The following is a 23,599-nucleotide window of genomic DNA, read 5'->3' as shown; positions in this document are numbered from 1 at the left end:
TCAGATTGTCATTTTAACGTATATAAAATCCAGCAATAAAGATATCTGATTTTTTAAATGATCTGACTTATTACCAAAGTATATTCAAATCCAATTTTTATGTTACTAGTGGGAAGCCTAGTAAAACTGCAGACAGCACTACTTAAAGCAATGAAACTAAAATTACAGAGGATAATTTCTATTTAAATTCAGGCAGATACACTTTTTTGCTCATATCAAATCAATCAACACGATGATCTCAAAGCATCTTCGACCAGTTATCTAGAGAAAGAGAGTAAAGTCTGTGATCATGCACATGCAGCATGTTAAACCTCTCAATTGTGATGCAGTTCCTCTGAAAACCTCAGAAACTTTGAGACACACTGCTAAAAAGAAGAAATAACCCATCCCTTATTTCTAAATAAAAAAACTGTCAACCAATTTTATAACCTTAATACTGCTATGGTACAGTGAGGCACCATGAGGAAGTCATGTTTTTATATGAAACGGTACCAAATTAATGGAATCAGAACACTACCCAACCTGTAAGAAAAGCAAGTTCTATCAGTAAGTTTATTGAATTGCACAAAGTTGCACCAATGCAAAAGTTGTGCAGAAATATTTTGGTGTGGGTATAAGCATATGATCAAGTCTGTGATAACCGTCAGTAATTTTCTTTACCTTTAACTTAACCAAAAGAAAATTTTACTGTGTTAAATGGCATTTGGGAATACAAATTTTAAAGTTTTGTAAGTTACCTTTTAATTTCTAGCAAGCAAAATAGGTGAGATGTTTCTCACCAACCCCTATTAAGATAAGCACAAACAGGCATATGTTAATCTATTCTCCGGGAGAGTTTATTTGGAGCTATTGGATTTGCTAAGTCATCTACCCCTAGTAGTCCCTGCCAGTGTCCCACCTCACACCCCCTACAGGCAGTCAGACTTTAACCCTCACAGGCAGTCAGACTTTAACCCTGAGTGAGGGCAACCCTCAGAAGCAACAAGATGAGACAAGAAAGGAAGTGTGTAGATGAAATAGTGAGGGAAGGAAAAGAAGAGAGATGCAGAAGGATGAAACCAGACTGAAAGCCACACAAGCAATAGGAAAGAGAAGGAGCAGACAGACAGAGAATGAGGTGGGCAGAAACAAAATGCAACGGGAGAGCTAAGGGAGGACTGAAGGGAAAAAAAGAGATGGCTGGGGAGAGAGGAGGTATAGGAGCCCCATGACACAACAGTGGATCAAGCAGCTGGCCAGAGATGCTAATTCAGCGCTTTAACAAATCAATGCCACTTGAAAAGTACAATGCGAGCCCTCACGGGTAAGATGTCAGGGGACTGAGAAAATGCATTCTCAAGTATTTCACATTAAGAGGGAATAATGTGTTAATTTATAACTCTTCACCCTATACACTTGGATTATCTATCTGTGTCAGCGATTTGACTTCTTAAATTTATCAAAAAGGCACGCAAAGGGAGGCAGCTCTGACTGCACCACCGGGAGATGGAGGTTTCGGAAGAGCCTGTCCTGGGTAGTCCTGCAGTTCTTTTCCCTTTCCTATTCAGGCTGACATGTTGGGGAGGGGGGCAGGAAGGAGTGAACATCTGAAGGCAAGATCTGGGGAGGAGGGGAACCCCGGGTCCAGTTACTAACGAAACCCAAGGAAAGGCTTTGTGGGCCTGTGGCTGATTGCATTAGGTACCATCCGTCAAAAGTGACACAGAAGAGAAGGAATAACTTGAATCAGCAACCCCGAGCTGCCATCATCAGAATTTACTTTACGGAAACTTACTTAAGTCTCTCAGCACACCCAGCGGAAGAGAAGCTGCTGACAATCAGAGTGTAATTAAACAGTACTTTTGAAATGCCACCAGAGTCCCATAGACAGAGCTTATCAACATAGGAAGGGAAGGGAGGGCTAGTTTATTTTATTTGGTTAGTTTTGAGACAGGGAGGGGAGATGTAAAAGAACTGACATTACATCCCAGCATTTAAGAGCCTAATGTTTCTTTCTTAAGAAAAAAATATTTTATTAGACATCAGATTCTTGGAATTGTTTCCTAACTGTTCTTTAATGTAAATTTAACCAACTTTTAATTTAATGATAGCACAGCTCCTAACCTGAGAGAAAGGCTTAATACTTTTTGCTGCCAAATTTAAAGCACTATCAGACTTAAGTCTTCAGAGTGCAGGCACTGTCAAGACACAAAGGCAAGTATGTTTCAAACTGTGGAATAAATAGAAGAGAGTAAGTTTCAAGAAAGTATTGAATTAAGGTGACAGCCTTAAAGATATGAAGGGGACACGTGATTATTACATAAAAAGGGAAGAAAATGACCAGATTGTAACTGCTCTGAGTTTCACTTTAAGATTGTTTAAATGACACACACACAGCACTGTTTTAAAGTGAGCAGATATTTTTATTTGCTACCAGTACAACTGCAACAGAAACAGATATTCTCTTATTTTCAGGACATTCACATGTAAATGAATGCTGATGAATGGAAATGAGATGCTATACATGATGGGCAACCTGCAACATTCAGGTTAAAAAAGGCAAAGTTACCTCACTCACTGAAGCTTGAATCTCTTCCTTTCTACACTTGGGCACCAACAGAAATGAAAGACAATGACTGACCTTCTACCAGTTTCTACTGGCTAAACACCACCCTCCAGAGACACTCGAGATGGACAACACACGTTCTTTTGGTCTCATGTTGCATCTCTGCTATTACACAGCTACTTCTTTAAATGAGTATTTGATTTGAAACTGAAATTATAAATACTGGAAATTTGACAGCTGCACTGAGCCAAAGGATTAAAATGCCCAAAAGAGTGTGATTACTTAACGAATGTTTTCTTTCTTTCAAAGGAGATAATTAATAAGGCATTTCCTAGGTCAAGACCATAGAGTACATTACTTTCCCTTTTCATATAATCTTAAAACAGACAATATATATTCTGAGTACCATGTCTGCAACAGCCGAGGATCGTATTATATGCTTTTCAAGGGCTTCTATGCCCTCAGAGTAGGATTTGTCCTATCCCTGGTTTTTGCATGAATTACCATTATTGTCTGTCCCATCCATGCCATCCCCACATAAACTATCTATTCTTATCATTATGGTAACATTAATCCTCTCCCCTTCCCCTCCCCCACCACACCCACCTAAGGGGTTAAAAGACTTCAGTACATTTGTGACTTGTCAGTGACATATAATACCCGGGTCCTTCATGCAATCAACTTTTACTTGACATGTATTTGCTCATCACAGGACCCGCATTACTACTGGGAAAATGAAGAAAAACCTAAATTAACACTTGACATTCAATATGGTCAAGTCCTTAATTGGCTGGGCTTCCTGAGAAAGCAATTTTCTATTCCCCAAACTGTTCGCGTGTCATGTGTGGAGTGCAGCTCTTGGCCATCACTGCTGTCCCTCGCTCCCTCTAATGAGAGCAGATGAATTAGTGCTACGTGACACGATTTGAACAGGGCTTCCTCCTCTTCCCCTCCCCCCAACCTCTCTCCTATACCAATGACAGCTGTGTGGCAAGGGAAAGAAAGAGAAATGCAAGAGCAAAGAATCCTGTAAAGGACGATCATTTTTTTAAATGAACCTTAAATGTCTTGTTAAAACTCCAGAACAACAGGGTCATTTCATGGTGGAGGTGGGGAAGGGGGTTGTTACAAAGATCAGGGGAATTATCTGGCTATGGCTGATTTGGGTTGTATTAACTTCCAGCATGTTTCTTCCATTCCTGGCTAGTTGCAGTATTAGATTGCACTGGTCTAATTAAAATGGAATTTACATCCACTTAGAAAAGTTTTTTTTAAAAGGTCTGGAGAATGGGTCAGCTAGAAAAAAAAAATGAACAGCATGAAATGATTATTATTCTAAGATAAACATACCTCTGGGTTAAAGAAAAAGAGTCTTTTCAACAAACGCTTAAGTCTTAAGAACCTGCAAGACAAAACTCTTATCACCATACTTTGCTTTCAGATACTGTCCAGTACCTGAACTTCATGTTCATCATCTTATTTTAAATCATTTTTGTTTGGTTCCCTTCCTTTGATTGTTGAATTTTTGCAACAAAATCTATTTGAATGCTGATTCCATCCTATTATTTTGGAGAGGGGGGGGAATATAGTCTGCTATAGATGTGCTTATTTAGCTCAATGAGAAACTGAATGGATGCATGACAGGAAGGTAGGACAGAATTTGCTTGGTTCAAAGATACTGAAAGGTAAACTGAAGGGATTTCTCTGCACCTTTACTTACTCGCTTTGAAACCAAAGAAGAAGTAATTTTAAATGCCTAAATTGCTTACCCAATCCAACAAGGACCAAACAGAACTGGAGGAGGTAAGAGTATATGGCAAATCACATATTTGAGAGAGAAGTTAGTCCAAAGTACATGCATCATGTAAAGATAATTATTTACTCTTTACTCATCTCTATTTAAATGACAGCTAAAGGCAAAGATGCTACCTGTGTACTAGAAAGTATATCAAGATTGTACTGGTATCACAAAATCAATGCAAGCATGCAAAATACAAAACTCAAGTCTCAAGTGCAGTTCCCCTGCCTAGCTTGATCGTTTATTAGTTATTCCTCTATAATTCTGAATAGAATTGAACTAATATTTCAGTAAGAAAACTGTGAAGTGCATTTGAATACACAAAAATGGTGAAACCCAGTTTTATACTGTTTAAAGTTATTACCTAAAACCAAAAGAGCTCTTTCCATATTTTATATTCATGGGAAACAACATGAAAGGAAATAAAGTTTTATAGCATTTCTCTTAAAAAACAGTCAATTCACAACATGATTTTAAATACTGCTACACTAACAGAAGACAAGCTGTAATGTAAGGAAACTTCGGGGAACACCTTTAATTTTCTAATTTGTTGGAACATTATCATTTCAGATACTGCAAAAACTCTCAAATAATTTAGAAATACTTTCACTGAAGCAAAACAATGCAATGGACACTACCCCTTCTGGTGGCCAAAGCACTGATATTTCAAGTATTGTTAAAGATATCTTTTGAAAATATACTTGAGACAGCTTGTGACTGGGCATTCGATCAGGTGTTTATAAGAAATGGGTAATTTGGTATTCGGGAAAAGCAGCTCAGTCAAATCCATCCAGTTAACTGCTAAGGTAGCTTTATAATCACTGAGCAACAAAGGGCAGTGTATGCTGCCAATAGCTTTAGGGTGACCTTTGCAATGCTGACTAGTCCGTCAAGTTCCATCTCTGAGATGCATGATACTACGGACAGGGGTGGTTTATTAAGTGAGGTAGGAACTAAAGACCAGGAGCCTCCCAAAGGGTAGGCATTTTACATAAAGGAAATGAAGAATTCCTTTCCTTAAAAAGAGACGCTAAACACCAAGAGATCAGGCTGAACAGCCCCATATTCTTTCCCAAAGCACTAGTAGCCATCTGAAGCGTAGAAACTAGCGAGAATTGGGACAGCATTGGGAAGCATCAGCATCTTCCCCCACACTCCCCTATGTTTCTAAAACCTGTAATGAAACTCCAACTGGGAATTGGTAAAATAGGATCAATGACCTGAGCTCTAGGAGTAAAGCTGAAAAAGAATGGTGACCTGATTGTAAAGCTTTAAACAAATTGTGAGGAGTCCAGCCTTATTTGGGGGTACTTTCCAACCACTGCTATCAAGACAGATTAGCAACTCAGGAGGGCAACAATCAGCGAGATGACTGCACTGGACTCAAAGACTGGATCACCTGTAGGAAAGTCAGCCTTATTGACTCAAGAAAGTCACTTCTTGATTGAAGAAAGTTGACTGTGACTATGGCAGAGTGGCATGCTTAAACTTGATATTCTCTTAGGGATGAGCAGACTTTGAAGTTCATAATAAACTTGAAATGGCTTTGTGGAATGTTAAGGCTTAACGTAGATGGTTGGTGCCACCGTCATGCCTACACAAAATGAAGTCAACCTGGAAATAACTGCATTCACAGCTCCAGGGTATTTAAAACGGAAGGCTCCCCCTCCTCCCCCACCCCTTTTTTTTTATTAAGAATTTTACTTTGAACCCTAAGAAGAAGCTGCACTTTCCAACTTGTTTCGCATAGCTCAAATTAAAATACTTATTTCGGTTTAGAAAGGCATCATGTTTGCCACCCACCTCGTTCATGTTACACTCACATTACACCATTTGCAAGAAGTATAAACACAGGGAGAAAGAAAGGACTGCTTTAAAACAGCCTGGTACATGCACCAATGAAACTGCTTCTAAAATACAAGACACAAATGTTATTTTATAAAAAGGAAGAGCATCTAAAGGAGTATATTCTTTTATCCTCCATTCTTCACCACCCTCTTTATGGCAATGCTTCCCTCCCCAATATGAAAGATTATTTTATCTAATTCCTAGTTGAAAGGTTTCTAAAACTGGTAAGTCACAATTGTGTTGATGCTGAACTTCTTGAACATGGCATACCAACATCATTCTGACACACTGACAGATGCTTCGTAACAATTCGCACAAGTCACTTGAGTTAAAATACCTGACTTACTATATAAAACAAACTGTTACTCTCTGGTCTCTGTTCCAGCTCAGCTCTTCTCTGATGTTCTGGAAGCAAACCAACAGCTTGTTATGTTTATATCAGCAGTGACTCCCTTCTGATTGGAGCCCGACACTGACGTTGATGCTGTTCAACAAGACCCTAGACAGAAACTAGGCACACGGAGGCACCATTTGCAGATCATTTTAACAAGATGTTGTTTCCTGTTCCCACGAAAATCAATAACAGGATGACCTTCAATTTGAAATTCAAACCAATTAATTACTGGTTCTGTTGAAAATGCTGATATCTGATTTGCCTAGAGAAATTCAACTATAAATAGATTATTTTATCTTCAAGAGCCCCTTCAAAAAATTTACACAAGCATTGAAAACATATCTTATACAACATAAATGATGTTTTCTAGAAGCTTGTATACAATATTGGCCTTGTATGAACTAGCATAGAGAAGTTTTCCCCTTGTGGTTCATCTCCTCCCCGTGACATCATAGTCAATTGCCTGGTAAATTACTGCAATCCCGCAAAGATTCAGGGCCAATGATCCACTGCTTAAAGGTGAGATAAAAAGCTCTTTATAGTTGAATTCAACTTTTCATCTACATCAGTTACTGACACAAATCATGGAATTCTTTTCCAAATTTAGAAATCTCCCCTTTCTTCCCTAGAATTCTAAAATTCTTACTTTTCAACTTTTATTAAAAGGCTCTATTTTTTGTTTTGCTCACATTTGATTTTTCTTTGTATGTGGGTCACAAGAAGAAAAGCTATACATCAAAACTATCAGCACCAGAAATATATTTACTAAACCTTTTTTTTTAACTGTTAAAAAAAAATGAAGAATTTGGTTCATCCCAGTGGGGAATTCCCAAGATGAATGTTCACATGCAATGAAACTATTATCTTCATCCATTAAAATACTATCTAAAACAGAGGTTTCTATCTGGCAGTCACTAGGCTGAATAAAGCCTACAGATGAGTTTTGCTTGGACCACACACTTTTAAAAATATTTGAAAAGGTTGCCAAGATTTAAAAATCAGGGGAGTCCACATAAAAATCTGGATTTCTGACTTCCCATTAAAAAAAGGGAGAGAGAGAGAAGAGAAGGATCTCACAACACAGGGCCTGCATCCCCACCTGACAACAACTGTCTGGATCTGGGGAGCTAAAACCTCACGGTGGTTGACACAAGGTCCTTCTGAAGCACTGCAGTCCCCCATCAGATTCACTCTTGCTTGTTACTACCTTACTTCCTCGTGGCCCTTTTGGGCAACTCGATCTTTAAAAAGACATAAAACTCCAAAGAGGGTTAACAGAGTTTGTGGAAGAAAAGGAGAAGGGTATCTTCTCTTTCTTATTTCATGAGTTTGCATAATGTAAGATGGTGGGTAGATTTTTCAAAATACAGTTGTTCAAGCAAACATTAAGTGCCAAGCAAACTGCTTTTCAAAATTAAAAAAAAAAAATTTTAAGCAAATCCGAAACTGATGATCTCATCTTAAACAGTGGTTCAACAAAACATTTACACTGGTTTTCAATCAACCACATTCTTCCCTGAAGCCCAGCAAAGATGCTCAAGTCAATGCTGTTACTCGGATCTACATCCATTTTGTTCCTTCACATGTTAACACTTCTGTGCTTCCTTTCTAGAACGATCCTGTACTTAAGTGAAAACTGACCCTAATGTGAAAATAGAATACATCTTCAAGGTAAATTTCAAAAGTCAACATTTAGGATGCATGAATATTATCACAGGAAATATTCGTCTTTACTGGCTCCACATGTATGCCACAACCTGACATTTATACTTATATTAAATAGACATTATTGCAGGTTTGAATGACCCCAAAAGTCATGGCATATTTCTTTAAAAATGATTACCTAAAAGCAGATGTCTATGACAGTTACAATGCACATCTATTTTGCTTTTTCCCTTAACTGCAAGTAATTTCAAGGAGAAAATCTATTTCTCTACTTCCAATCAACCACAAGAAGATAGTACTTCTATCCATTACTAGCTTTTACAAACAAATTAGAAACACCCTATTTAACAGAGGAAGGTATCTTTTTGCTTCCTCCGAGAATATCAACAGACTACCTCTGAAGTACTATACAGTTCAGAATGTATTAAATATGCTATGACTAGCCATATTCCAACTTATTAAAAAGAAAATGTAAATCAACTTTCATAGAGTGTTTCTAAGTTATGTTTCATCACTGGACCACATTCTTGAAAGATTATTTTTTTAATTAGGTGTTTCCTTCCTTAAAAGAGGTGCTTTTCTTCCATTCTCACCTTAAGAAAGTAACCCTTGAACACATGCCAAATTTACTTCAGTTAGACATTAATCCCCATATTCTCTTGACTCTTAACAACCTGAACAACTTTAAGTAAACAGTTTACAAAATCATAACAATCATACTGCATTCCTTAACACCTATTTGAATAGAAAAAGAGAAAATGCCCAAAGTATGAGCTCCATAAATAAAGTCTTATACCCAAAAGCTGAACAACAATGTTATTCCTTTTGGGAAGCATTTTTCCTTAATATCAATTATGCTTGAATTTTAAGCAATTAGCAGCAGACACCTGGAACTCAATTATTAATTTACCTCTCCCCACACCTTTTACACTTCTTCTGAAACCATTTCTTAAGAGGCTTCTTAAAAGAGATGACCCCATGGGTAGCATACATGTAAATGTTCAGATTTTCTTTAAAACATCTTGTTATAATCTAAGATTAAATTCACTCTTTTTTCTTTAAGTATCATTTTGGAAAAAAATTTAATTTCTCAAATAATTGAGTAAACTGATTAAAACAATTCTAGGAAATGTATAATTCACTACATTCATGTTGATTTACCTACTATAATATTTTAGAAAGGGGAATTTTATGGAAAAAATATAGTTAATTTCCATTCATGATGACCAAAGTTTTAAGCTTTTCTCCTTGGGCTCACATCATGGCAGCTGACTGCAAATACATAAAAGAGTTCTAGAAGATTCCTGATTTGGTTATTTTTGTTTGCATTTTACTGTGTCAAGACAAAAAAAAAGTATGAGATAATGAATGTTTAATAATATTTAATCTGTATTATATAGGGATGAAGCATTACATTCACTTAACTCCTTCCTTCTTTCTATGAATCACCGATTTCTAGGAAATCGAACCTCAAACTAGGCTTATGCTAAGGCTTATTTCAACACTTTGTATTTGTTTAAAAAAAAAAAAAAAAGGAAGAAAGAAGAGAGAGACCCACAGTACCGGTACACTAGCACATAAAGAACAGTGGATCATCTGCAAACTCAGAAGGCAGGCGGCAGTTGGTTTATGAAGAAATTATTAAAAATAACTATTTGCCCAAGGAAAAATGACCAACTTCTCACTTTTAACCAAAAGGGTGTTTTTAATATAACGAGCATCCAAGCTTCCCTGGTCATGAGAAAACCTGGAATATATTACACACGCATAAATGTGGCCCAGGAAGCAGTATATGAGATATGCTTGCTATTGACAGATTAGCACTTCATTTTCATTACTCTAATCTCACCACAGGCTGTGAACATTCTCTTTTTCTTATTTGAACAACAATGGTGCATGAAAAACCAAGCTGACAGGCAGGCGGGGTTCATTAAATGCACAAGGCTTTTATTCCCATAACGCATCTCACCTGTATGAAGCTAGGGTTCAGGCTCCCAGGCTAGCTACTGAAACAAGTTCTCCCAGATGTTGGACTTCTCTTTCGATCCCTTCCTACTTCATTTATAATAAATGTCCAAAAAAAAAAAAAAGAGTCAAATGGAAAAATTCTTTTTCACAATGAACTCCGTTTAACAGACAATAGGATTGGTAAGATATCTTAAGATTGATTCAGTCCCATGAATATTTTCCAAAGTTGTCCAAGAAAACAAAGAAATGATTTGAAGGAAAATGATGAGACATTTGAAGTTTGGGTCAGAGTCTAATCTTGGTATCTCTATCTCAGCTTGGTTCTAACTCATTTGAGGGTAACTATAGTTTTCCACTGGTTAAAAATGGGCAAGTCACAAAGTAAGAATCACTCCAGCTCTTTCCCAATGAATGACAAAGAGCTTCACCAAAAAGCTACCTTCAAGAAGCCAAAAGGGTACAAACTAAGGGATCATTTAAATGTCATTTAAATGACATTCCTAAGAAGGGGAATTCCTTTTTAAGGTGAGCCATCCATATGCTCACTGCATTTGAGGCAGCCACTGACAAATCCCCAACAAACCTAAAAATGAATCACTTAATTCCCACAGCCAACAGAAGGACAGGTATCCATTTCCTGCCTGTCTGTACACCACATACAGATGCTCGACCATGTGGGGTCTTACAGGAAGTCTTCCCACAAAGTCTAGAGCAGGGCTTTGGTTTTGGTACATTCTGGTATTCTAATATGAATACCTAAAAAAGAAATGCAATATTAGATAGGCCCTACAGATCCTACCTGGCTCTTGAGTTAGGTTCTGACGTGAGGTCAACAAGGAGGTGTCTTCCTGAATACAGTCATTGTATACTTACTGCCCCATTTCTTGCACGTGGCCTTCCAGTCATGTCCCCTGTTCTCCGGCACTGGGAGAGGGCACAGGAGTGGGCAGCTTTACCTATGCCTGATTTAGGTGCCCGAAGAGTCCTCCTAATGATTTAACCCAATGAAATTTTTCTTGCTTAAATTTTAATGGAAGGAAAAAAAAAAAACATTTTGAAAACCCTAGATAGAGGTTCTCATTTTAATATTAGTTTTGTTATTATGTTAAGCCAGCTGAACGTAATTATTTTCAGCATGTAAAACATTCATTATCCTGGATTTTTTCTGTTTAAACTCCCAGTTCAGGTACTCTGATCATCAACTATGAGTCCTGAAGATCTGTCTAGAGAACAAATAGCCACTAAGAGATACCTTAATAAAGTTGAAAAATTCATGACAGTCACACAAAAGCACAGCAGGTCCAAGGACTGGAAGCCGTGTCTTTCCATGTAGAATAATATTTTCGAACCTTGTCCATTTTAACAGTCTCTCAGCTGCGTAGGACAATGGGTTAAAATTTACTAAATACAAAATAGCAGTGAATCCTCACTGTGTTCTGTATACTGCATGTTTTCCATTTCAATATATACTGTCATCCATTAATATTAGCCCTGCCATGACTTTGATTATTTTTTTCTTCAACGTTTCAGTTAACTCTTATTAACTGTAGTTTGTCTCAGAGAGTCATACCTTCAACCTATTGATGGAAAACTTCATGTTTTTCCTTCTAACAAAATGCTCTCCTGTGCAGATGTAAATCTAACTGCACAGATGATAAAGCCAAGAATTACTTTTAAAAAAGGAAAAGAGAAAAAGCAAAATCTCTTTTCAGCTAAGTACTTTCTTCCACAGCGAAGGATCCAATTGAACTGCCTTTCAGCGCCTTTGAATGATAAGCCTGGGCCCCTGGTTACATGTTTTTATCACGCCCGGACTTAAAGAACCCTTACAGAGCAGAACTCAGGACAGTCCTCCTGTCAGCACCTCACGCTGAGGACCACATCTGAGGGTGGCACCTCTTTCCATCCCTCTGCCAGAGTGATGTACTGGCAAGAAGGTTCCTTTTAATTCCTTTTTATTAGGGCAAATAGAGCCAGTGAAAGTAAGGAGAAATCCAGAAAAAGAAAAAAGAAAGGAAAGGAGAATAAAGCAAGAAAATTAATAGGTCTATGGGAACAGGAATAGGAAGAAAAAACAGTCTAATCATGTATTTAGGTCATTAAGTAAGTGGCTGCCAACCAAACAGAAATGAGACTTAAAGCGACCCCCTTCCCCGCCCCCAGCAACAACACACAAACCCTACAGACAGTAGCAAAATAAGACTGCAGTCCAAAAATACTGAGTAAATAAGATGTCAGATATGCTCAAGAGAATCCCTGTTACAATGAGTAACTTCCTACTGTTCAAGATTATTTTCATTTTCTTCACAGAGAGAAATGAAAAAACTGACGGGCTTAATTAAAGAAAAACAAAAGGATATTATTTTGTTGTTAAAGGATCAATTCTTTTTTTTTAATTGGAATGATGATTAATAAGCCGAGAATTTGATTTCTACGTTAGCCAGTTTGAGTAATGCATTGTTTTTCCACAAGCATTTCCATTAAGAAAGGCTGTGTGAATGAAGAAATGATACAGCTCTTTTTCTCTTCTCCTGCTCTCTGATTCTGTGGCATGAAATGCTATCCAGAGCGTTTGAATAGAACACTGCACACCACCCTCAACCAAATGAACTCCAGTCATAAATTTTTCACCTTAGGGTTTGAATGTACACTATGAAATTTGCTAGGGTTCCTACAGGGAATGTACAAATTAAAAAAGAATCAATACTTTTTTTTTTTTTTTTTTTCCCAGTCTCTAAAACTTTCTTTTAAAGCTGGGGAGGGAAAAGGCAGTACAGATCCTGCTCGGTGAGGAGCCAAGGTACCTCGGATGTCACTGCCCAGGCATCATTTCCCGGGTGTCATCTGCACATAGTAAAACTTCCTGGAGCTTTAGTTACTCAGAAAGTTTTTTCCTCTTATTTTTTGCGCCTGTTTACAATTGTATCTTATAGGAAAAAAAACTCCCTCTTCGATACAATGTCTTGCTTGTATGTCAAGACAGAAAGGCTGCTGTGCCTGAATTATGCCTCTTTTCCTTTATTTCTCTAAAGCTTAAAAATAGATGTCAAAGTTCCTTTAAAGGGTTTTTGACTCTCTTTCCCCTCCTTTCCCTGGTTCTTAAGGAGATGGAGGATCACCAAGCAAAATGTGGAAGCCAGCTGCTTTCAGGAAATAAAAATGGCATCAGCTTTGGCAGACAGGGGTAAGATCAATCATTTCCTACGATCCCCAAACAATCTTCTCTCTGACCAAGGCCTGGAGAAGCATGGTTATGTAGCGGCAAAAACACACCATGAGAGGGACAAGAGGATTTTCACATGGTGAAGAATTCATTCCACCCACAGAACAAACCAGGCTCCAAACCTCACGTGAAAGGAAATCTTGGAACCATTACGTTCCATGTTCCTTGGACAGCAACAAGAGGGACTCCCAGAAAAAAAAAATTCTCTCACTGAAAAAGTCACCCACAATTCACTCTCTTCTCCCTGTTACCAAAAAGTTCCCTGACAACACTCCACGGGAAAGAAAGGAGTTAACTCGTAGTTCAATTCCAACACCATGATTCCAACTGTGGACACAAGCTAAAGGCAAATTCCAGTGTCTTGTCTCATGCCTTTTGATACATATACACATTATAATCAAAAGTCTCAAGTTCAGAAAATACTTCTTTGGCCTTTCACAGCCATTAGCTATACATGTTTACAGGAAAAGCCCTCTCGAAAGCTCTGCAGACTGATAAAGGCAGATGCCCAATCTAACTTTCTTTAAGGGTGTGTCAGACAGGCAAGGTGGGAAGAGAGACGCACTAGAATGTGTGTTTTTCATGGAACGGGGTGACGCCAGCTCACTATCTGTAACGGCCCGTTCCCGTGGAGTCAGCTCCCCGTGTCACAACGACCTGGCAAACTTGAATGCTTTCTCTATCACTGGAGTCCTTGCAATCCTGCTTTGGCTGTGACCCATTCACTTTTGCCCCAACTTCTCTGAGATGCCTTACTCAGCATCTAATTAGTTAGGGAGGATTTGCCGCGGCTCTTAACCCTGACACAGGAGTGGGAGGATGTGCTGCTGTGGGAGCCCAAATCTGTCCTGTCACTCCATCAATCAGATTTCCATAACGCCACGCATGAGGAATGGGATTTATCAGTCAACGTTAAGATACACTCATAAATATGATTATTAAAAAATACCTACAATTATATAGATAACATAGCTACACCTTTAGGGATTTGTTTTTGGACTGTGGTTACTTGATTCACCTTAGCTTTTGCTAAGGCCTTACAGATTATACACAGACACACAGGCCCAGTTTGCAGATGATAGAAACACGAGAAAAATAATTTCAAAATGATCACCTACTATGTTCAAAGTCACTTACTGTATCATGGTGAAAATAAACTTGAAATGTGTGCACAGATTTTTTTAATATATACCAATCTATATCACATATCCATCTGAGAATATGTTTGTGCCTGCTTTATTTGCTTTAACATGTATGTAAACACCATATATAGGGCCTACTACGTTCCTTCCCCTTGCAGTACAAATTAGACAGTACCTGTTAAGTGAAGTCTGCCTGTTATACACAGACTTACAAAGTACAGGCCAACACACAAGCACCTGTGCTACAACCTGTATTTTAACAATTACCCAAATTCCTAATGTTAGTGTTACATGATAAGAATGGATGAGAAGAATTATATTGGAATAGATGTCTACAGTTAAGTCTTCAATCTAAAACATTATCACACAAATTAGAGAGGAAACTAAATTGGAGGTAGGAGCCTACTAATTCAACAGGCTGAAATTACATGCCTCCTAATATAATATAAATATTTATTTTAGCATCAAGACCGTCAGTTTGGTCAATTTAATCCTTTTTTAGTAAGATGTGATTACTGAAACACACCAACTGTAAGAAGGGGAGTAAAAAGGGAGGAGGAAAAGTGCAGAAACCTAGAGATGGCTGATGCCTGGCAGTGAAAGTCATTTTCAAAGACCATTAACTATCAACTGCTTTACTCCGGGCTCTGGTTAAATAAGAATATACATCCTCTGTTAAAAGGGACAGCTGCATGAGGGGGATAGAGTTAAGAATAAAATACATGCTATGAACTAGAAAGAAGAATCAAACCACGATATACAATTAGGCATCTGACTTGTAAGAAACACTGCCTATGTGCCTTTTAAACTGTTAGTGCATAAACATTCAAATTATTTGGGGGGGGGAAGGTAGGAAGTCAGACAAAATCACCATTTCCACTTAAATATATAGATTCAACCAACGGAAACTGTGCTTGCCTATATGAATAGAAAGAACTAAAAGACTACTGGGAGGAAAATGCATATCGAACCTGCTTTTAAATGGATGCCAGCAATGTTGTTATATGTTTCTGACAATATATTTTATTTATCATTTCTCTGAAATGGGCTAGATTTTATATTAGTGAGAAAGTTTGCTTGATTCTGTCCTATCTCTGGTGAGCAGACGCTCTGGTATTAATGTAAATCACTGATTTAATTTTTAGCTTTCTTGGTTTGCCCCTCACCTATCTAGGAAACGATTTCTCTGGTGATAACTAACACATCATGCTAATGAGAGAATCTAATGCACAATAGAAAAATGTCACTACTAATAATATTTGCATGAAGTTAAATAAAGCAACTGTAGGAGAATGTCAGACAGTTGTTCTTTAACAAGACACAGTTTCACAATGAAATTACGTTGTTAATTTTGTTACATCATTGGGTGAATCCTAAATTACTACATAATGATGCACAGAGTCATTTATAATTCTAACTTAGTATTTCACTCGTGTCTGAAAAGAGACCTTATTAAGGGATTCACATTTTATTTGAAACAGGTTAAATATACCTCACCAATAATAAAAGGTAAATGCCTCTAGTAATGTGTAAAGCATAAGCTCTAGCCCTTTACCTGTTACAGTTTTATTTCTGAGAAGATTTCAAAATATATTATTAGACTACTGCATCCCTTGAGGGAGTACAAACAATTTTAATTGCTATTCTCTCACATGAACAAAGTATTTACAAAAATGGAAAAAAAATCATCATTTATAGCCTGGTTTAAAACAACAACGATTTCCAAAAGCAGACCTTATTTTCTGCTTTTAACAATACCTTGTGAGGTTAAAATGGGCAAAACAACATTCTGGACTCTAGGAGATGAACAGAAAAGATGAGCAAAGAGTTTCTGGTTATTCTCGACCTGTCACTGATCAAAGTGACCCAAAGAAGAACTCCCTTTAGAGAAGTTAAGAGTCATGCCCTTCAAGGTTATCAAGTATTTGTCTGTATGGGAAAATATTATCCCTTTTGAAAAAAAATCATACTAAAATATGGAAGAAAAATATAGAGGCAAGAAAATGCAGTCAAATTGTCATATCTTGAACTTTAGCGGAATAGACTTAGTTCCACCAAATCTAAATTGGCTTCAGATTGTGGTATCTTTTTGTTAGAATTAGACAGACTGAAATATTTACATATAAGCATATCTAACTTGGCTCATACAAAACAAAAGACAAAGATTTTTATATCCCTACTTCCTAAATTACCCATAGAAGACACAACGCTAGAATATTAAATTTCAGTATTTATGAGCTATCTCCCACTTTAAGTTTTGCTGTAGTTAAATAATACGGATTGTGAATTCTCTATAGTTCAGTTTTGAAACTGGCTAGTCAGGCTTTTCTAATATTTAAAGAAATGATCAGGTCAATCTCTCAGTTTTTATCTTATTACAGATAACTTTGAAACAAAAAAATGCCCCAAATATTCACTTCATGAACTAAGTCCATTTTTTTCCCTTAGAAATTAAAATAATCTTAATACAGGAAAAATATCTCTAGGCCTTAGAAATATAAAATTCTGCAGCTTTAACTGGACAAACTTTTACCTGTAGTAAGACAAAAACTGGCTTAATGTGTAATAGAGACTAGTATTCCTTGAAACTGTTGGCTTCGAGAGAGATCATGTCAAGAAGTGTCTTTCCTTACATTGGCACCTACACACATGTACACACACACACTGAATCAGCATTGCTGATGAACTATAGGTCAGGAAAATAAACATGTATATTGAACATGTACAGTACACATTTTAGGATTTACACATAGTTTCAATTTAAGTTTACACAATATTTATACAAACTAAAACATCATCCTGAAGGAGGAAAAAAAAACATGTAAACTTATACCCTCTTTAGATGCCTTCCAAAAATGCAGAGGAGCTAAGCATTTAATAACCATGACAGGAAGAAAAAAGAGGGAGTTGCCAACTACATCAAAACCAAAAAATAAAGAAAACATATAAAATAAAATAACTACACTTTTTAAAATTGTGATTTTCTCCTTTCATTGTACTGTTTAGTAAATAGTATAATTAACATTACCTCATACAGCAGCCATAAAGCATAAATTATTTCCCTATATTTCTACTCTTTCCATAGTCACTGATGCTCACTTTCACACGTATATAAACACAGGTACACACAAAAGAGATTTTTATACATCCAGAGAGTGAAACAGCTGGATCAAAGACATCATAATGGTTTAGCTGCACAATTTCTCTGTCTGAGCAATTTCAAATTATTTTTCCAATTTTGATCCACCGTTTATGTAATTTACTTTTATTTGTTTTTTAGCTAAAATGCTTTGCACAACTTAAAATCTCCTTAGATTCAAATCTACTTGGAAATGGGCTAGTGCCAAAGAAGTAATCTAACACCATCTATGTGGTTCAATAGCCATTTATCAATTGATCATTATCTCTATCTGGTTTTATTAACTCTTTTCTAGCTAGAGGGAGACCTAAACCAACTTCCCCTTTCAAAACACACACACGCACACATACACAGACCACGACCTCCAGTAACAAGAAAACCCTGAAGATGATATCTAATTTTTAAAGTAGAGAACAAGTTATTTGGTCCTAAGGTCAGTGAAAACATACTCTGTGTTCCAACCACGAAGAGAGTCACCCAGGCAGGGATGTGCCTCAGAAACACACCTCTCAAAGCACCCGGCAGTGGCAAGCCAAAGAATATCTCTGAGAGGAAATGAACTTTTTAACTTGCAAGAATGGGAAATTGCACATAAAGAGTTGCTTATTGGGCTTGTGTTGATTGCATTTAAATCCCAGCTTACTGTATCAGCAGTAATCAGGGTCCCTCTACAGGATATGTCAAAATACACCTTATTCAAACGCATTTATCCTATCTAGAACTGTGTGATACAACTGTTCCCTAGCTAAAGGCTACAAAACCCTGGCTCTCTGTACTACCTTTCGCAGATGTATTTCTAAACTTGTGGTAGTCTCCAGTCTGGTAAACTGGTTTATTTCCTTCTTCACCAACACTTTAAAAATCAAATTAACTCAATAAAAGTATTTAGTTCTCATGAACTCCTTACAAACAAAGTAGGTTTCCATAAAAGAAAGTAATTGAAGTATTTTTTTTTTTTTTTGAGAGAGAGAGAGAAGCAATACCCATTTCCTAACAACCTCCATCTGCTTAAAATCCCAGTGTACAGTCACACTTTCGTGCCGTGCGGAGGCTAGTATCATACTAACTCTTGCTTTGTGTGGGTCTGATGGAGGCTTTTGAAAAGCAAAGACGTGTCTGGGAGGGAGGCACCAGGGAACTTCCCTCCCTCGCTTGAGCACAGTCCAAGATGAAAGTTTCTGGGTTGTTTCCCTTCGCTTCCTCTCCCCCTCGCTCCCCCTCGGAGCCGCAGAGCCAGCGATTGTGCAAGAGGAGCCAGGCGCGCGGGGCGCGTAGGTACCACCAAGCGCACGGTACACGGTATGAGCCGCGGGCTCCGCTGATTAACGAGCAGCAGCCGGCGGCCTTGGGCGGACACGTCGACCCTCCCCGCAGAGCCAGCGGCGGCGCAGCCAGGCGGCCCGAGGACGGCTCTGGGGAGGACGCCAAGGCTGCCGAAGTGTGAGTGCACCGGCCGGCGGGTGGGCGAGCGGGCGGGAGCCGAGCGGGAGCGGCGGGAGCGCAGGGCCAGCGCGCAAGAGGCGGCGGCGGCGGCAGCGGCGGAGGAGCTGGCACCGGCCAGAGGCTCAGGCCGTCACGCACGCCGCCTCCACCCGCGCCCCTCTGCGGCGCTGCCAGCGGCTCCCACGCAGCCTCCTCTCCCCGGCCGGGGTCGGAGTCAAGCCGCTTCTAGCCCGGGGAAGTCCGTCGGGCAGGGCCGAGGGGCCCCTATATTTCATGGCCGTGGGGTTGGCAAACCTTACTCTTGAGATAGCAGCCACTTGGATGAAGTGATTAATGCAGATAGATAACATGTCCTGGGTGGGGGTTGGGGGCGGGGGGTGGCTTTTTATTATTATTATTTAACAGAAAACAAAGAAATAAATGAAGTCTTCCCCTGACCCTGGCTGGACTGTGAAACTTTGCCACAAATGCCTTTCCTTTCTTTTACTTCAGTATCCTTTCCCCCTTTTCTTTTAAGGAGCCCTTAGGGAAGCCGAGAAGTAACCCTGCTCGTTCCAGTAACAGTTATGACAAAACAGAGCCCAAACTACGAAGTGATCAGGATTTCAAAAATGTTTAGAAAGGAAAATACCAGAAACAAAAGTACACATAACAATTCAAGGTTTCCTTTAAAAAAAAAAAAAAGTAACTTACCTGTTGGGACATTCTGAACAAGAGGTTAGTATCAGCGTTTTGCCATGTTCCCATGAACCCTGGTTCAGCTGGAGTCGTTCTGGTTCCGAACTGCATGGAGTTGTCAGTACAGGAGTCTCTTAAAGTCAAGTCTCTTGCCCTCTTTGGCTCTCTGTCTCTCTGTGTCTCTCTTTCTCTCACATCCACTTCTGCCTCTTCTGACTGAAAAGTGAAGGTGGATTTTTGAGCCTCTTGGCAGCCAGTAGCAGGAGTGTAGTGTAGTTAAGAAGCTGGCTGAACTGTGCATTTCATTTGGGAAGGGGGAGATTTGGGGGAGGGAGGGGGGTCAGAGCTTCTTTTGCACCTTCTACACAGACACCCCTATCATTTATGCATAGATTGTGACTCCCTGAGCTTGCCTTCGCTCGGTTTAACAGCTGCCTGTCAGGTGTGCAGGCAGCACTGGAGACCCAACCATCAGCTTCAAACTCTAAGCCACTGCATGTCATTGGATAGAAGAGCTGAGAGTCAACTGCACTGTTCCACTGTCAGGCACCGAATGACACCCTGCACTAACCCCTCTCCAGACACACGGAGAGATACACACTCATGCACACTCCAAGCAGCACCGAGATCAGGGATGGTCCACAGGGCAAGGAGAGGCTGGGGCCCTTCCCAGGGAATTTTTCCCAACAATGCTTTCGGGTATAGCATGCAGTATCTGACATTAGTCTTTGCTTTAACATTTGTAAACTACCAGGCTTGAAAACATTTTTTCCCTCTAATTACACTGGAAGAAAGACAAATACTCAGCTGTAAGAGAATGTGAAGTTGGCTTAGGTGTTGTCTAAATGTTAGCTCCTAAAAGAAATAGTATGTGCTGGGCTATTTATAATCACATATAAACTCCTGGAGAAAATAATATACATAGTGATGTGACCTTACACTCTAAAAAGTATATACATAAACCTAGCAGGTTTTTGAACATAGAAGATGCACAATAAACATTTGCAAAATAAATACACACTATTTATTATACAGTTCCCTCGGGGCATTAATTACTCAATTGGATGTTAAACAATAAGAAACTGAATGGAAAAGGAAAAAAGTGTACCTTTTCTTAAAGCTCAATAAGTAGAAAAAAAAATCCTTTGTTAAAGTTCCTGGATGAAGCTTCTACAATATCCTTTCAAATCATGAAAAAGATGAAGAAAAAAAGCCTGTCCCATTTCAGGCAAAAAGTAATGAATATAAAAATTCCACTTTTCATTCAAGATCTCTATAAAAATTCTATAACATTTTCCAGCCTGATGAAATATAACCTCGATAGCATGTTGTATTTTTAATTAAACCTAGTTTAAAACAAAACATCTATTTATTAGATCGTATTTATCTACCTTATTTATGGAAAAGCAGAACTGAACAAAATGCACTCTACGTAAACAGTAACTCCAAAATGGAAAGCTAAATTCATGTCGTCTCATAAAAGTAGTCAGCAGGAAAAAGCCATCCTTCCTAAACTTAAAATGTAAGGCACATTAATCTTCAACCACCTACAAATACCGAGGACAAATGTACCACTCTCCTTGCTCCTTCTTAACTCAAGAATAACAATAAACCTTACTCTCTGAAACAACAAAAAAAAACAGAAAAGAGCTTCAATGGCAGCTCGGTGTCATTAGTGGACAATGAGAAAAGATGAGAAAACGTGCAGTATGTTGACACAAATGTGCCTTCCCCTCTAGAACCGCCATCTCCTGAAAGCTTTTCTGTTAAACTTCCCTCCGGTTCACCACCATTAAGCACAAAAAAGTCTCAAAAGCAGCAAATTCAATATCTGAAGAGAAACAAACAAGAACCCGAAGAATTGTTGCCTTAAAATATATTAAGTCCACCTGTGGTCAATAAAAATATTCTGGAGGGGGGAAGGCAGAAAAACCCTATGAGTCAATTGTCAACAGTGACTGTACCTTTACAGCTAGCTATTACCCACTTAAACTCCCTCTAAAATTTGCTAGCCTCTTGATTTCTGAAGTGGCACTCAGTGCCTCAGTCAAGCTGCCTGCTCAGCTCCTGACCTTCCCACTAATGGCTGTTATTTGTGGGAGGCTTAAGGACACTGTCAATAGCAAGCTTCCTCCTCGCTCCTTGCAGGCTCTGTTGTATCGCTTTGCCTGTGTGCTCTCTCTCGCCTGCCTCTGGCTCTCCTGCTCTCACCCTCTCGGCTCCCCCTCCTTCCTTCCTCTCTCCTTCACTCCCTCTTCTTCTTTTTCCAGCCCCCACCCCTCGTTTCTTCCAGTCCTATGGTCCTCTCCTTTCCCAAGTATCCCCCTCCCCACCAACCACACACACACACACACACACACACACACTCTAACAACACAAAAATCAACTGGCATGCAGCAGCAAGCACCTGCAGTAATAGACTCTTTTATTAAAACTGTTATTCTGCAAGACTTGAAATTCCCCATGGACCGGGCCATGTCAAAGCCGATATAATTAACTAGAGGCTCAGCAACGGATCAATTACCAGACAAGCAAGTGATAGTGAAATCAATGAAAGATCATCAGCCACATTATCAGTGTTGCAACTCATTAGGGCAAAACTGAGAAATGTGCTCAAAGCGAGCCCAAGCAAGGTGGCATTACAAAACAAAGGGCTAATTTGGAGACCCTGCTGTGAACAATCTGTAACAGAATTAGCCTTTTTTCCCCCTAAACTGCACAACTCTGTAACTAAATGTGACAGACTGAGAGAAGCAGTTTATTAAGACACCAACCCCAAGTTTATTTAGTTCATAAACTCTCTCCTAGAAAATCAATACAGTCTGTACAGGGTTATTAGGCTGACTAGCTAATACATCCAAATCTGGTCTGCCCGGCTGACAAAATGCTACCCAGCCTAGGCAGGCTGAGCTCTTTCAGAGGGCAAAGCTTGGGTTGCCCTACATGAAACACGTCTACAGTGTACGGAACTAGTACCTGGCATGTAACTACTGCCAAGGCACACGCCTCAAAAGCACCAGGTTATCTAAGATTTCTTTTTTTACTAAAAATCTATCATGCAATTCTGCACCTGCTAAATGGATTTGATCAAACAAAATTTTAACTTGTTTATAAGAACAGTCTACAAAGAAGACAAGCTTTCATAGGATAAGAGGTAACAATTAACCCTGACTTGCCAAGAAGTGAATGAACAGGTAAAACGAAAACAAAAACCTTAGGCATAAACACATACTGTGCTTTGCAGATTTTAAGTTTCAAACGATCATTTTTAAATCAAGTCCTCAAAATATAAATTTGACTCCTCTAGAAACCTCCAAAATGCTTGATTGGAACTTGCCACGTACTTCCACATAGAAACACAGCATGCAGAGTCCCCAGTTCTAGGATAATCTTTTGTCTAGCAAGCAGGACACCTATCAGGACAGAGGTACAAAAAAATACACACCCACAATGCACAAACATGACTTTTGCGTTTGTCTACTGGCTATATAGTTTGCAGATTGTAAAATAACTGTCTAGAATCATTTGTATTAAAATTACTTAAAACTAGGGGAGTAGAGGCAGGCATCACTTACACAGGTTTCTGCTGTCCTGATCCATGTATTTCCACTGAAAGACTCACAAATACGAAAGGCTGTATGTTGGCTTTCCCACTCTTACTGAGAGTGAGAGACAAACCATGGGAAGAAATACACCAATTAGGTCTAAATGGCACCCAAGTTAGTAAAGACACTGTGAGAATGTGAATATCTCCAC

At 38.8% G+C, this 23,599-nt stretch overlaps 1 protein-coding gene across 17 annotated transcripts in view; it reads right to left on the bottom strand.

Moving 5' to 3' along the window:
- Positions 1-23,599, bottom strand: part of BNC2 (basonuclin zinc finger protein 2) — a 485,666-nt gene that overhangs the window by 309,610 nt on the left and 152,457 nt on the right. For 14 of the 17 annotated variants that reach the window (XM_086415025.1, XM_086415024.1, XM_086415003.1 and 11 more), the window contains one exon: positions 19,859-20,059. The exons of the other annotated variants lie outside the window; for them this stretch is intronic. In XM_086415025.1, coding sequence (XP_086271151.1) covers positions 19,859-20,059 — 201 coding nt within the window. The remainder of the gene's footprint in view (positions 1-19,858; positions 20,060-23,599) is intronic. 17 annotated transcript variants of the gene reach the window in all.

Source organism: Bos grunniens, chromosome 8 (genome assembly GCF_055505025.1).
Source record: "Bos grunniens cultivar Pamir isolate PY7600 chromosome 8, Bosgru_T2T1.0, whole genome shotgun sequence".
NCBI lineage: Eukaryota > Metazoa > Chordata > Mammalia > Artiodactyla > Bovidae > Bos > Bos grunniens.
The sequence above is the reverse complement of the archived record's forward strand: the minus strand, read 5'-3'. Positions and strand labels throughout refer to the sequence as shown.